At 43.7% G+C, this 16,576-nt stretch overlaps 1 protein-coding gene across 3 annotated transcripts in view; it reads right to left on the reverse strand.

Annotated features, from left to right (window-relative positions):
• Positions 1 to 16,576, reverse strand: part of DLGAP4 (DLG associated protein 4) — a 326,608-nt gene that overhangs the window by 64,811 nt on the left and 245,221 nt on the right. For all 3 annotated transcript variants that reach the window (XM_028734923.2, XM_028734925.2, XM_028734924.2), the window contains 4 exons: positions 15,416 to 15,633; positions 9,081 to 9,195; positions 5,198 to 5,248; positions 3,343 to 3,589 (listed from right to left, as the gene is read on the reverse strand). In XM_028734923.2, coding sequence (XP_028590756.2) covers positions 3,343 to 3,589; positions 5,198 to 5,248; positions 9,081 to 9,195; positions 15,416 to 15,633 — 631 coding nt within the window. The remainder of the gene's footprint in view (positions 1 to 3,342; positions 3,590 to 5,197; positions 5,249 to 9,080; positions 9,196 to 15,415; positions 15,634 to 16,576) is intronic.

Genomic DNA, 16,576 nt, shown 5'->3' on the forward strand with positions numbered 1-16,576 from the left:
TTTTCCATTCCCATTTTATTTATTTAACAACATCAGCAACAATAACGAATGGTGATCTCGTTTCTCACTTTCTAATTTCCTTCCACATGTCCTCTGGCTTCTTCACAGCAGAGGAGGGAAACTTCCCTTCCCTCTTCCCCCTACCTGAACTTGGCCCCCTTTACTTAGCATGTAAGGATTCGCTGGTGCTGCCACTGGTCTAAACAAACTGTTAAGGCACAGGGATAACAGTGGGGGGTGGGGGTGGGGAGGAGGAATCTCTGGTGCTAAGGCCCATCTGAAAGTACCCCAAAGCCCACTGGTGGGTCTTGACCCACTGCCTGAGAAGCACTGGGATAGGTGTAATCATATGTCAATCCCCTTTAGGTATAATATAAAGCTTTCCAGCAGACTTTTAGAAAGGTTAACTCTTTAGCTGAACTTTGCCTGTTATGCAGCTCTCAAAGGCCAGAGTCTTTGCCTGCAAACGACAGAAATCTCAGCCTACAAAAAGCTGTCATTGTAGCTGGGGAAAAAAAGCTGAAAGTGTAATTGTAGCGCAATCTGCGAGCTCGTTAACGCAGCCCAACGTTTAATATGCGCCAAGAGAGTCTATTCAGATGTCGGGGGCACATGAGGCTGATGTCTTCAGCCAACAGGAATTTAAATCCTTTTCCTATTCCGTCAAAAGGAAAGAGCAGAACAGTGTCTTAACAGCATCAGAATTTATATCTCACTGCCAAGTGCAATTTATTTTTCACGAGACAAGCCATAAATCCCCAAAAGCCACAAATCCCATGCTGATTGCAGCCTGAGCAGCTTTCTTTTCAGTGCACAACATCACAAATTTAATGCTCTACAATTTTAATGCAGTCGTCCAAACACGCAAGCACAGTGACAATTGCAACCGTCGTATTACATATGCAGGAAGAAAAATATTTCAGGTTAAGCTGTCTTCTGAAGAACAGCAGGGAGACGTAGGAAGGATGCCATCCTGTCAAAGTATTTGAAAGGCTAAACACACCTTTGAGTTCAGGAGAACTAGATTTGAGGAACACTCATATAATAGAATCCTTGGACCAACCTAGTGTCATTTACATGGACTGTACTGGGCAGAGTGGGTGCTGAACAGGAAATATGTAATTAACAGCTTGATCCTTTTGCATTTTTACACAGAAGTTCTTCGCCAAAGCTAATTCCAAAGTAAATGTGTGTAAGATTGCAGCATTTGCCTGGAGTCCTATGAATATTTCCCACAGGACAAAATGAACCAGATAAACAAGACTAGAGATAAGACTGTAATTCTGATAAAGCATTTAGACCAGCCTTCCACAGCCTTGTGCCCACCAAAATGTTTTGGACTATAACTCCCATTATCCTCGACCACTGGCCATGCTGTCTGTGGCTCATGGGTGTTCAAGTCTAAGACACCTGGAGGGCACCAGGTTGGGGAAGGCTAATGACAGACTAATAATATGGGCTCCTCTGTGTGTATACCGTATATATTTAATGTGAGCAAAGTACCAGTCTGCTATCTTTCATTTACAAACAGTGTTTAATGCAAAGAGGCCTCAAAATGTCATCGTCTTTAAAGAAATTGTTTGTAACAGTCCCTCCTTATGACACATCTTGGCCATGTTTTGACATTTTGCTAAGTGAGACAGATTCACACTCACAGCTAAGTCTCTTTCTAGACATCTAAGGTGGGATGTTGAGAGAAGTCCATTAGCACAGACTTCTCGGTGATGTTCCAAATGAAATCAGTGGAAAAGCACACCCACCCAACCCAACTGTTGTCTGGGGAGACAAAATGAAGCAAGGACTGGGCTCTTAGCTTGCTCTGTGTGTGGCCCCACCCCATCTGTGGGGGGAAAAAAGAATCCTTTGCTGTGAGTAAGAGGATTACGGGTGGAAAGAGAGACCTCTTGGCATCATATAGTACTTGACCAGCTGTTTCACGAACATTTAAAGTCACGTGCCGTTGCTAGCTTAGCTATGTGACAAAGTTTCATCAGCATCCAATAAGGTGATTAAAATCTTCGGCAGACCCTGTATTAATAGCAAGTCAGTTTCCAAGATTGTTTTAAACTTGTCATGCCTAGGAAACCAGCCCTTGATGGTGGACAAGATAAGATTTGAAACCACTGCTGGCTGGATCTTAACACCAAGCGTGGTGCTCACAATGCCAAGGTCACAGGTTCAATTCCTGTATGGAAAAGGTGCGTATTCCTGCATTGCAAGGGGTCAAACTAGATGATCCTCAGGGTCCCTTCCAATGCCACAATTCTATGATTCTCCCAAGTACATGAGGAGGAGTTATTATATATACTCCTTTAGGATATCATTACAATCAATCAATCCCATTTAGATATATTCATACTAAGGTATGGAAAAGAAACATTTCTATGCCACACTGAAATAGAAAGTGCCTAGCAATGTGGCATAAAGGTAATACAGTGGTACCTCCAGTTATGAACTTAATCCGTTCCGGAGGTCTGTTTGTAACCGGAAATGGCTTGTAACATGAGGCGCGCTTTCGCTAATGGGGTCTCTCGCTGCTGCCGCACTGCTGGAGCGCGACTTCCGCTCGCATCCTGGGGCAAAGTTCACAACAAGGGGCATCTCCTTCCGGGTTAGTGGAGCGTGTAACCTGAAGCATTCATAAGGGGGACAGTACATAACACGAGGTACCACTGTAGAGGAGAAAGACTCCTCTATAATACAGTGGTACCTCAGGTTACATCCGCTTCAGGTTACAGACTCCGCTAACCCAGAAATAGTGCTTCAGGTTAAGAACTTTGCTTCAGGATAAGAACAGAAATCATGCTCCGGCAGTGCGGCGGCAGCAGGAGGCCCCGTTAGCTAAAGTGGTGCTTCAGGTTAAGAACATTTCAGGTTAAGTACGGATCTCCGGAACGAATTAAGTACTTAACCCGAGGTACCACTGTACTGAACTTTGGCTGGATTGTACTCTATGATTTTTGAGTCAAATCATTCTCTGTAGTGCTGATACAGAAATAGAATATAAGATTTAGAAAGATGATAGATAGATTAGATAGATAGATATAGATAGATAGATAGATATAGATAGATAGATAGATAGATAGATAGATAGATAGATAGATGATAGATAGATAGGTCAACTTCTAAGTCCTTACGTTAATTGAAACCAGATCCAAAGCCCCGATTCAGTGCGTATGGAAAAACCCAGTCACTGCTTCTTTGAAGCAACACTGACCTGGAAATTTATGTTGTGCTCAAAACTCTCTTTACAATGTTCATCACACTCTAGCCAAGCCACGTCTGGCTACCCCCTCCAGTTCCCGCTCCTCCTCCACTCCAGCCCCGTATGGTCAGACTTACTGCTGTTGCTGGGAAGCGTCCGACTGCCACTGATGCTGTTGGCTGGGGGTGGAGAGAGAGACCGCACCGAGATGGTGTCCTCCTCTTGGGAGCAGCCTGCCTGGATTGCTCGGAGGTAGCTGTGGCTCCGGGAGCGAAAGTAACTGGGAAGAGGCAGGTCCAGGACTTCTACAGTGGCCGATTCTGCTTCGCTGTAGGCTGATTCGCACATCCCCTCATATTGGTCGTTCAGCTCTGGTTCTCTCGCCTGCAAGAACAAAGCTGGTCATTCTCATGCCAAAAGAACTTCCCAGATATGATCTCATGGGTTACCCTCCCTTTTTGCTTGAATGCATTTATTGTGTTGTTAAGATGTATGAATTTATAAGTGAGTATGTGGAATGAAGTGGTTGAAGGCTCTGCTCTTCAAATCAGAAATGGGGAAGATATGGCCCTCTAGATGTTGGTGGATGACAGTTTCCACTATCCCTGGCCATTGGGCCCTGCCAGCAGGAGCCAGTGGGAGTTATTGTCCAACAAGATCTGGAGAGCCATAGGTTCCCCATTCCTGCCTTAAATAATGTACTGTTGGCTTTTGACACAGGTCCATTTTCTCTTGACTTCAAAGCAGAAGAAGCACAACTTGTAGCCGAGATAGTGACGCAGGTGACCAGCTCTGCTGCATTCTTGTTTGTGAGGTGCTTGTCTGTACCTGTGCTTTGGCATTGCCAATCAGGCAGCAGAAGAGCCTCTGGGTCACCACCATACATTGCTTCTGGGTTGTACTCAAGCTTGGTGCATCACAAGCTGGGCAAGGATGCTTTGAGACTAGTTCAATGGTGATATAAAGTTATTTGAGATCCTCAAAGGATGGGGACATGGCATTTCTGTGAATGAGGATGTTACAATGCCCAGGTAAGCTCATGGAGAAAGAACCCAAAAGGACATTAATCACTCTGTGATGCTCAGCAACTCTTAAGCTTCCACTTATGTCCCTAAATCTAATAATCTATTTCTGGGTCATGTTTATAATTGGGAAGAATTGATTCTATTCATTTCACCAAAGCCTATCATATTTACATCCAGTTCTAGGCTAAAAGATTCTTCTCAGATTATGCTGAGGAACATAGCAGGGGCTAATGTTTTCCATCCTATCCCAGCTGTTCCAACATAGCATTTGTCCTAAAGCCCTTTCAATATGATGCTGATGCTTTCTCATGTTTGTTAAGCCCAGTTTCCGCCACTAACCTTGGTGTGGCTGACACCAGTTGAACAAGATATCCATATATTTAAACCTTCGTAGGGAATAAATGCATAACAAACAACAGTTTAAACTGAAGCAGTAAGGGCCACTTGTTTTCTTAACCTAACCGAGTTTATTTGTTGTCCTTTTTTCTGATCCTTCCATACAGGGCATAAATCTTTAAGATGGGTTCCTTCTCTGATTTCCAAAGGTATCCTTCATATCTACTGATTTTGAGCCAGGTCAGACCTTGTCACAGGAAGATTTAGCTTGAGCCTCACTCCAGCACTGAAGGGCAACAGGGAACATCTGCCACCACCAATCCACCTCGGAATAAGATGCAGACTCTCTGCTACTTCACTCAGCTCATCCCAGTTTCTCTTACCTCCTCTCAACAGGCAGCCCAGCCTCAAATATTGTGCAATGGTCTCTAAACGGCAGCACAACTATTCAGAAAGTTTGATACCCAGTGAGCACGTTAAAGTGCTGGGAGAGAATCCTGCCTGGGACTTTGGAGAGCTGATGTCAGCCACTGCAGCTAGTGCTTAGATAGGTGGATCAGTGGCCTGGATATATAAGGTAACTTCCTTTGTGCATGTAAGGGGCAGTAGAAGATTTGTCAGATGACGGTACCTGCTCTCCTTGTGTAAATATCTGTGGGATAAATGAGGGTTGTCCAAACATCTGGAAGAAAGAGTTGGAGAAGATTAAAGCGTGAGGGATGGGGATTTCACTGCTTCTGTACAGAAGCACTCTACAGGAATCACAGAGTGACAGTGGTGACCATGTAACAGTTTTGGTCCATGACGTCCAAGCCAAAGGCTCACGAGGAAGCTAACCAAGCACAGTGAAACAAAAATCAACACAAACAAAACAGACAAAATGATCAGCCCCTAGTTACAGTGAACACTTTGACAAAAACTAATTTTAATACAAGGGTGATCAGCCAACCTTTCACAGTTTACAGCAAAAGCCTACTCTCCAATTGCCATGAATAATACAAAATCTTGAAGTCCAAATAATAGGAATTGTCTGGGAACTGGAAAAGAGGTACAGAGCTCCACAATATTGGTACTTAGTTTCTGTTGCCCAATCTGAATCTTTACAGATCTTAGCATTCTAGATGCTCTTCTAACAAGATCATTCAAAAACCATGAGCACAATCCTACACCCAGAACGGCTGTGTTTGTATATTGATTAGTTCTTCTCACCACCAATGGACTGGTCCTCATCAAGCTACCACTGATACGAGTATTTTCAATTTAATCTACTAGGATATACATACAGCAGGTATTATATTGATTGCTTTGTCAGACCCTTACCACCACATTATGAAGATCTAGGCAAAAAACAGCAAAACACCTGAACCCATTGTAGGCAAGATGCTCCTTTATCATAGCTATGATACCCTGCTTAGTGATAAACAGGGCTCCTCACCTGAGTTATTTGTCTCAGTAAGGAGCACACTCCCCAACAGACTGGTTGCTGCCAACACATTACATTTCTTTCATTCTTTTCCTTTCCATTCTACTGGCCATTCATATCTGTATAGAGTTAACCTACAAGTCTGTGGAGAATGATTATGCTAGTAAAGCATAATCTAAGTAGAAGAGCTTGGATTCAGAATTCTTAATAAAAGGACTGAGCCTGTGTATATTTACTTTGGAGGAACTTCTGCTGAGTTCAGTGGGACTTATTCCCAAATAAGTTTGCATAGGGTTGGAGCCTTAGATGGGGTTGTACATCCCACCTGGACTCAGCAGGAACAGCTGTGTGGTCCAATCTGAGAACTCTTAAGACTAGGTGCATGTGGTTGTTACTCTTCATTAAAATGGAATTGATGAAGTAGATTCCAGAACTTCTTGTTTCCCTCATGCTGGAAAAAAATCTAGGAAAGATAATCCAAACTGAGCCATTGAGAAATGTATTCAGAACAAAGGAAGTTCCTTTGCAATTTTAATGGTGCTGAATTAATCAGATTTGGGTAGGAAAATACACCCATTCTCATTTTTTCTTGTTGGGGAAAAAAGGCCACATAAGCCATTTCTAAGGGCTTGCTAGAGAGATAATACTGTTCAGAAATGAAAGCAGGTTTGTGCATATGGTAGGAAATGAAAACCTTTTGAAAATTCAAAAATTAACATTTGGTTTAAAACGACAATCTAAGAACCTGCTTGCTTAAAATGGCAAAGGTTAATGTTGGTATTTTGTATAGATGCCTATCTCCTATCATATGCATATCAATTTTCATGTAATTTGGGTTTAAACGGCTCATGAGTAATTGTTTTTCCTTCTTTCTCTTCAGGCATTAGCAGAATCTCTAGGATGTAGCTTCTTTATGGAAAGCCCTGAAGAAATAAAATCTCACAGATTCCCTCACAGCAAGAATAAAATTCGCAGCGTTTCAACCACCGCAGAAGCACATGACCATGAGCAAAATTTGAGGGCTGGGCTCATGGATTACTGGTAGACTGGCTCAGTGGTCAATTGTATCAATAGAGAATCATGTCATGGTGATCTCCTTTCAACAATGCTGGCAGATTTCAAACAAACCCTCCCACAAAACACTACTACAATTGTGAATCAGGGTTGGCTCAGGGTTTGAGAGGGTGGGCCTATGGATGGTATTCAACTGCTTAGAGTAGACCCATTGAAATTAATGAACCATAAATTAGTTATGTTTGTTAACTTCAGTGGGTTTGCTATGAGTAGGATTACCATTGAATGCTACCCTATGCTTTCGATAAGCTTGTGAATTTTCATTACCCTGTTTTTGCTCTGGCTGTAAATTGCTTTGGAAATGTGTGTGTTTGTGTGTGTTAGGAAGTGATACAGAAATGTAACAAACCCAATCCTTTCTGCTACCTGAGCCTTAGAAGTATAATGTGCTTGCTACTTTTAAAGGAGTGATTAAGGGAAGTAGTAATTTAGCAAAGTGAGTTTGATGCGCTTGATTTGCAACACCCAAGACATGGTTGCTGATTGTTTCTTATTGGACAAATATAATATAGCCTCTTTCCTGAGGATCTCAAACAGCTTCACAAAGTATTTTTTTTATAAAGGGGGAGACACCAGACAAATGGAAGGTATAGACAAATATCACAAAAGCAAATATTGTGCCTGTATTTGAATCTCGCATGTGATCCATCCCGTGTGGTGCAGAGCCAATGTTGGTCTTCCAGCAAAATGTATTAATAACTTTTGCTTGGTGATGTGTTTACTCAGTATACATGAACACAGGATTTTGATGTCATTCTTGGTCTTGCGAAGGTTTTGACCAGCTGGCTAAACCCACTTTTCAAAGACTTCACATCCATCCACACACATCAGACACAAAAGAAGACAAGGCTCCTGTGCTTTGAAGAGCTGGCTAGAAGAGGGATACCTGCTCCCCCCCAGCACCTGCTGGGACCCACCCCCTTCTACACAACTATGAAAGGTGCAGGCCCCTCTTTTTCACTTAATTGCCTCAGTCACTCTTTCAACATGTGTTCAAGTAGTGTAAAGCTAATCACCATGCCGCAAGATCCAACCCTTGGTGCCAATGACTCTAGAACAGCTAAAGAGTGTGTGGGATAGCACTTTGCATTCCCCTGTGCAAGAGTGTCTGTGAGAGATATACACAGTGCGTGAAAGAAAGATGTGCGGCATGTATGCATGTGTGAGAGAGATGTGGGTGTAGTGTTCATGCAAGTGTGTGAGGGAGTGTGGAGTAGCTCCATCCACTGCCAGCTTTGACCTCACCCACTTTAGTTTTGTTCCCACACGGACAAATTCAGGAAGTTAAGTCAATCAGTGGCTGTTAGCCACAGGGAGCCTCCAGCTTCAGGTGCCAGTTGCTGAGGGACAAGCAAACGGAAGGGGAAGGTTGTCACCTCCATACCTTGCTGGCTTCCTGGAGGCACCAGCTTGTCCATTGTCTGATCCTAGACACTGGATTAGATGGAACTTTATTCTGATCCAGCAAGGTTCATCTTAGCATCCTATATACTAGTAGTGAACTGATTCTCTCTGTGCTAATCCTTATGCAGGCCAAACAGCACCATCCACACACACACACACACACACACACACACACACACACACACACGTAATAGCCAGCTTGGGGAAATACCAAGGTTTGCGGAAGAAGCAGGGGCAACCCTAAAGGGAAAGGAAGGACCCCAAAACTATCCAATGAGGACTGAGAATGCTCAGTGGCCACAGAATGTGTTGAGTATTTATTGGGGAGGATAGAGTCAGTATAATAATAATAATAATAATAATAATAATAATAATAATAATAATAATATAAACAACACATATTGCCTTTGAACCTCTTCTGACATATTTGTGCTACAGCAATCAGAACCAGAAGAGATTGACTTCACATTCTAGCCAATGTGGGAAATGCAAAATTTGTTTTGAGCTGCAATGTGAGCAAATGATCTTATATAAAGCCACCTCCCCCCGTCTTACTGCTCCTTCCCCACCCTCAGGCTGGCCTTCCTTGGTGCTGTGAACTGCTGGCTCTTACCTGGTTGATGCAACTGGACTCATTAAGGTTGTCCTCGATCTGGTTGTATTCTTCCTCCCAGCTTGGGAATTTTGGAGGCAAAAGGATCTCCACTGAATCAAGGCGGTCCAGACTCCTGTGGAATGAGGACAGAGAGTCTGAGATGATGATCACATGAACAACAGGAGAGACAAAATCAGTTGTGGATCTGTGATAATCAGGTATTGCCAGAGCTCCCTGCACACTGCAGATTTGACAGAGTTACCAACTAATGCATCTCAAGCCTTGCCTAACACAAATCATCCTCTGCTCTACTTAACACTAGGCTGTTTTAGAAGACATGGGAGCAAAAACAAATAGAGCATTTAAAGATTAATCAATACACTTAAGCCATGTGACATTAGGAAGGCACCCTCCCAAATTAGCCATCTAGGGCCTTCCGGCATGACTATTTTTGGTGCTATAAATACACATTTGTTGCAGACAGTCTGCAGGCAGATAGTCCCCCCTCTTTTTTCCTGGTTATTGTGGTGTCCAAGCACCCAGAGTGCAATATTTTGTACCTAGGGAAAATGCTATACTTTCCCAGGACAGTAAGTCACTACGTAGAATACAGTTGTGCAGGTCTATTAGAGGCTGTAATTAGTAATCAGCTCCTCTTTCAACATATGGATGTTGTTGGTTAATAGTTTTGCTTCCCCTCAGATCTGCTCTTTTTTCATTGCCCTGCCCTTGTGCAAGAACAAGCAAGTTGTCAGATGTTTAAAGGGGAACAAACAGCTGCATGGCCAATTTACCAGAAGCAAGGCTATCCCTTCCAGGATGTACCAATAGCATATTGTGCTAGGTCCCTGGAAAAGACCCTGATGTTGGGAAAGATTGAGGGCACAAGGAGAAGGAGGTGACAGAGGACAAGATGGTTGGACAGTGTTCTCGAAGCTACCAGCACGAGTCTGACCAAACTGCAGGAGGCAGTAGAAGATAGGAGTGCCTGGCGTGCTCTGGTCCATGGGGTCACGAAGAGTTGCACATGACTAAATGACTAAACAACAACAATAAAAGGTAAAGGGCCATTAGGTCCAGTCATGACCGACTCTGGGGTTGCGGCACTCATCTTGCTTTATTGGCCGAGGGAGCCGGCGTACAGCTTCCGGGTCATGTGGCCAGCATGACTAAGCTGCTTCTGGTGAACCAGAGCAGCGCACAGAAACGCCGTTTACCTTCCCGCCGGAGTGGTACCTATTTATCTACTTGCACTTTGACGTGCTTTCAAACTGCTAGGTTGGCAGGAGCTGGGACCGAGAAACGGGAGCTCACCCAGTCGCAGGGATTCGAACCGCCGACCTTCTGATCGGCAAGTCCTAGGCTCTGTGGTTTAACCCACAGCGTCACCTGCATATTGTGCGTATTGTGCTACTGTCACCTAAAATCTTGGTTATGGAAATAAATCACACAATGGATAAAATGTACTTATGGAACCAGTGGGGGGATTTTCTTCTGAAGCAAACAGCAGTGTCAAAGGGGCAATTTTGATCAGGACTGCAGCATGAGAGACAATGGTTAATCTCCCCCTTCTCATCTGCTGCAATGCCAGTGGCTGCTACTGGTATTTTTTTTTAAAGGAGGCTGGTGCATGAAGGCAAATGGGGGCACTATCCCAGTCTTCACCTTCCTGCCTTCTTTCTTACAGCCAGTCAGAGGGTGGTGCTGCCTGCCATTGGCTCTGGCTCCAGTACCCATCAGTACCCATGGCCACCAGTCATTGCTAAATACATATTTAACACTGCATCTTGTTTGGCCCTCAGTTGTCACAAGGAAAGGCTTACAAGAACAGGCACACAAACTAGGCAGAAGAAGAAGCACAAAATGGCCACTGGGTGACAGCCACGCTCCACATACAGCCAGAGCACATCACATAATAGCTTGTACTTGTCATGCTGAAGAATGAAGCTGCAGGGGAGCTCTTGCTCTCTCAAACTCATTTTGCTAAGCACATCTCCAAGACTCCAACAGGCTGCATTTAAAACAAAACTCATTGTCGTTGCTAGAAAACTGATAGCTGAGCAAATAATGGCAGGGCCGTAGCTTGGTGGTGCAGTGCATGATCCGATTGCAGACAGTCTGAGCTTCTGTCCTGAGTCTTTCCATGCAGGTTTGGGAAAGACTCCTGTCTGAAATTCTGGAGAGTGCTGCTAGTCACTGCCCATCGTTCCCCAACCTAGTGACCTCCTGATATTTTGGGTTATAGCAAGGCCAAGAGTCCGAGATTATAGGAGTTCAGAACATTCCAAAGGCATCAGGCTGGAGAAGGGGATACTGGGATATCTAGACCAATGGCCCATCTCTTTGCAAGGCCGATTTATGAGAATTGTTTACTAATAAGTGTGCTTAGGACTGAAGTGTTTACATTATTATCGTTATTATTATTAGTGTGATCCTAAACGCATGTGGTACTGTGGTCGAAAACCACTGAGCCTCTTTGGTTTGCCGATCAGAAGGTTGGCATTTCGAATCTGCGCGATGGAGTGAGCTCCTGTTGCTCTGTCCCAGCTTCTGTCAACCTAGCAGTTCGAAAGCATACTAGTGCAAGTAAATAAATAGTTACCACTGTGGTGGGAAGGTAAACTACGTTTCTGTATGCTCTGGCTTCCATCATGGTGTTCTGTTGTGCCAGAAGCGGTTTAGTCATGCTGGCCACATGACCTGGAAAGCTGTCTGTGGACAAAAGCCGCCTCCCTTGGCCTGAAAGTTGACTTTGACTGGACTTAACCGTCCAGGGGTCCTTTACCTTTACCTATTATTCTTAGTGTGATGCTAAACATGTTTATTCAGAAGTATTTTATTTATTTAGTATCGCCCAATCCTCTAGGTGATACATGACACAAATCAAGCAATCCAATAAACTATTAAATTGGAAGAAATAACATCAGCACGCGCGCGCGCACACACACACACACATACATATACATACACACACACACACACACACACACACACAGAGAGAGAGAGAGAGAGAGAGAGAGAGAGAGAGAGAGAATAATCCCATGGGACAAAAATAGAATGCCATGGTCAAAGCATAGACTAAACTAATAATATGAGATTTAAGAGATAAAATTTTTTTACAGTGTTTAAAAAGCCAGGGTGAACATAAAGGTTTTTGCTTATGCCTAGGTCCTTGTGCATTGGATTGCAACTGTAAACACATTGTATGTGACTTCTGTCATTGGCAGATCTAACTCAGTCAATCTACCATTGTGCTTTTCAAGGAAGCTTTTTGACTCCTTAGGCTTTTGGAACCAAAAGGAAAAAAAGGATTGCATGGCCAGAATTACTGCCTTTTTTGTTAATGGCAGGACTTTTATGTGCACACAGACCTCCATACATGCAGGTGTTGCCCTATTAGTATAGAATTGATACCTACAGAATCGATACCTTTATACCTACAGTACCATTAGTCAAAGCTGGAAAAGTTTTAGGAAAGGGCAACCAAAACAAACAAGGGGATGGAGTGACTACCCTGTGAGGAAAGGTTGCAGCATCTGGGATGTTTTAGATTGGAAAAGAGGCAAGGGCTCATCCAGACTATGATTTCCAGGCACGGGTCTGAGTGGTTCTTCTTTAGTCCCCGCCACTTTCCCTTGGAAAACCCACTGTTTTCCGCTGAATCTGAACAAACATGAATCTGCTGAAAATCCACCTGCCGTTCATTCCAATTCAGCAGTAAACAGTGGCTTTTCCCGGGGAAAGTGGAGGGACAAAATAAAAACCACTCAAACTTGTGCCTGGTAATCATGGCACAAACAGAATCTGGATGAAGTGACATGATAGAAGCAGGGTCGTCTTAAGCATATCCGGCGCTGTGGTGCAAAGATCCCTCCAGCGCTCCACCCCTGTTTCCCAGAGTTGGCGATGCCCTCAAAGTTGCATCTATCCAAGCCCGTCAGTCTGTGTACATAGAACCTTAAGTACTTCTCTCAATTTAGTTAATGTATTTGTAATTTTATAAACACCCATTCCAACAACATCCTGGACAACATGGTTCTAAATCCTCTTTGTGCTGGTATCTTGGCAGCTTGAACTGGGCTTCACAAAACCAGTACTGTACTTAAAATACAGAAGCAACATTTATTTCTCAGTGGCCAGCAGATGGCACTAGGTCTTGCATTTTTACAAACTAGCAAGACAGGTGACTTCCTTTATTGGCCATTTACTAAAGCTATCAACAATTCTTTTGGAGCCTTGGCTACTACATTTCGCGTATGCAGGTTCTTTTTGAACAGAGATCCCCTCTGCCCTCTCAGGGGTGAATGAGCAGGGTACAGACAGGAGAAGGGTAGGAAGGAAAGTGTAGGACTTTAGACCTGCCCATGGACTGTCTCACCAGAGTGGTGCATGCTCTGGTTATCTCCCGCTTGGACTACTGCAATGCGCTCTACGTGGGGCTACCTTTGAAGGTGACCCGGAAACTACAACTAATCCAGAATGCGGCAGCTGGACTGGTGACTGGGGGCAGCCGCTGAGTCCTGCAAGACCTACATTGGCTCCCAGTACGTTTCCGAGCACAATTCAAAGTGTTGGTGCTGACCTTTAAAGCCCTAAACAGCCTCGGCCCAGTATACCTGAAGGAGAGTCTTCACCCCCCATTGTTCTGCCCGGACACTGAGGTCCAGCGCTGAGGGCCTTCTGGCAGTTCTCTCACTGTGAAAAGCAAAGCTGCAGGGAACCAGGCAGAGGGACTTCTCGGTAGTGGCACCCGCCCTGTGGAACGCCCTCCCACCAGATGTCAAGGAAATAAACAGCTATCTGACTTTTAGAAGAGATCTGAAGGCAGCCCTGTTCAGGGAAGTTTTTAATGTGTGACATTTTAATGTATTTTTAATCTTTGTTGGAAGCCGCCCAGAGTGGCTGGGGAAGCCCAGCCAGATGGGCAGGGTAGAAATAATGAATTATTATTATTATTATTATTATTATTATTAATCTCTTCTATTAATCTACATGGAGAATAAAGTGCAGTCGAAGTCACTTTCCAGTCCAACCATCAATGGGCAGGAAACTGTCAAGGGCCACTTTGCATGAAGGAGATGTTCACATGGATGCAGGTGAAATAAAATATTGGAAATAGGAGGGGCAATAAAGCTGTCTAAAATATTTTTTATACTAGTCTCCATGCTGACTGCAGGGCATGGAAACTTGTAGAATTCTATATATACTGGTTGTTGGAAACCAAAGGAAGGGAGAGCACTCTTGTGCCTGGGTCCAGTTTGCCACCTTTCCACGGGCATCTGGCTTGATCTAGCAGGTTTTTATGATGTCATTTTACACATTACAGCTGTGCTGGGAATCACCAGCCACTTGGAGGCTATTTCCAGTACCCCCCATGTGATGAATATAACTTATAGACTGGCTCTCAGTTTGTTTATTTTTGTCTGAGGTCTTGCAATCCCTCTGTCCTAGCAACATAGCTGTCAACTTTTCCTTTTTTTAAAGGGAAATTCCCTTATTCCAAATAGGATTCCTCGCAAGAAAAGGGAAAAGTTGACAGCTATGCCTAGCAGGGAGTAAGCACACCTCAACATCTTGTTCTAATAATTTTGTGGAAGTTCCACCTCAACATCTTTTGCACCCTCATCCTTCTAACCATGACCAGGAAAATCAGCTGTGAAATGGTGCTCATCTCAGCCCTAGCTTAAGTGTACAAATGCACTTTAATCAAAGGTTCTGCAGGACCCACTATCAGGTACTAAATACGTGAATGGAACAATATATAATGTGAAAAGCTTGGTCCTTAGGGTTGTGAACAAAGGAGTCACAATTCTAGGTCAGCTTCAGAATACTATTCACGTGACAATGCCATTCTATCACCCACTGGTTTCAAATGGTCATATGGTCTCTATCTTCCCTGCAACCCTTTAAGCATTCTTGAGAAGGAAGAAGATGGATATAGCTCATACTATATTTCACTGATTTGGATTAAATTGTGATAAACCTTTATATATATATAAAAAACCCAAAACTAATCAAACTCATTACATATGTTAACTGACTCACCAATGCCAGGATTTCTGTACTGTCAACAACTGTTTTTTGTGAATGAACACCATTAATGATGCAATTATCACCCTCCCTGTCCCTTCTGCATTTCTTTTCCCTCTGAGCCCACTGTTTAATCTCAGCTCTACCCTCTACCACATGCCTGTAACCCAGTAGTAACCCATCATGCGTCGGGCAAACTGAACAGTGAAATCTAGGAATGCCACAATAGATGTCAGTCTTTGAGGCACCTGAGCCATTACCACCATGCCAAAGATGCAGGTATTCACTGAGTACCAGGTAGCAGTGAAATAAGAAGGCAGTACCTGTGGGTGGTGCTCTGCTCGCTCAGTGACTGCTGAGTGGCCTTGAGGTAACTCTGCCTCCGTGCTGCAGTTTTGGGGGATGGCTTGGGGCTGGTTTCCGAATCTTCACTGTCATCGTCCCCCATGGCTTTGATATAACTCCCACTCCGCATGCGCCGGCATGGGATTTCATTGTCCTTGTCCCTAGTCAAGGTATTATTCCAGTCTCCCTGAGGCACCTGCAAAAGCAACAGAACACAGACATAGCATTTGGTAAGGAAAGGGAAAAAGCGGGCGATGGAGGGACCATTTGGAGATCTACAGAAGAGAAGGTCATCAACTTATCCAGTCCAGCCTCCTGTACCTATTTAACAGTGACAGGTTCCTGGCGAGGCAGACTGATGCAGGTTAGGAAGCCTTCATAAACAACATGCATGTTACTACTAATGCTTAATGGAGTAAGCACAAAGCAATTCCTTCTTGGTCAGCTTAGGCTGTGAAGCCTGACTTTTAGTCACCTCTTAGCCTATATTATCTGTCTTAACCTTTATAATGCCAGCTGTTAGTTAGTTAATCCTTAGCCTTGGCACGAAGTACTTGAAGTGGAGCATTTAGTGTTTTTGTTTTTACTGATCCTAAAGTCTCTGGTCCACGATGAAATGACAGAGCTGTCTTTCCTAGCACATGGTCATGGGGGAGAAAAGGAGTTTTATTTTCCCACTATGTGCTAGCTAGCAAATGCCATCCTTGCTATATGTAGTCAGGGAACTCCCTGCTGACCTGACCAAAGGCTGATATGAGACAAAAGCAAAGAGAAGGACAATGCACTGTTTGAGGGGTTGCAGTTTTCCATCCATTTACCTGGGAACAAAAAATATTGAACTTAGCAGGACTTATGTCTGAGTAGACATGTAAAGCATTGTGCTGTAAGTGTCCAAATGAATTTTCCTTTTCTAATGTTGTTCCAATGCATAATAATGACCTTGCCCCTCTCCTTTTAAACTGATTAAGAAGAGTTGTACTGGACTGGACTAAGCATCCATTTCATCTAGTATGTTAGAAATGCAGAAAGCTGCCCTGACAGCTTTCTATGGCTGCATTCACATCCATACAAACTGTTAATTTCCCTAAACTGTCCCTAAACTTTAATTTCCACATTATATTTGAGCTTTCATATGACAT

This window comes from Podarcis muralis, chromosome 5 (assembly GCF_964188315.1).
Source record: "Podarcis muralis chromosome 5, rPodMur119.hap1.1, whole genome shotgun sequence".
In the NCBI taxonomy this organism is placed as follows: Eukaryota; Metazoa; Chordata; class Lepidosauria; order Squamata; family Lacertidae; genus Podarcis; species Podarcis muralis.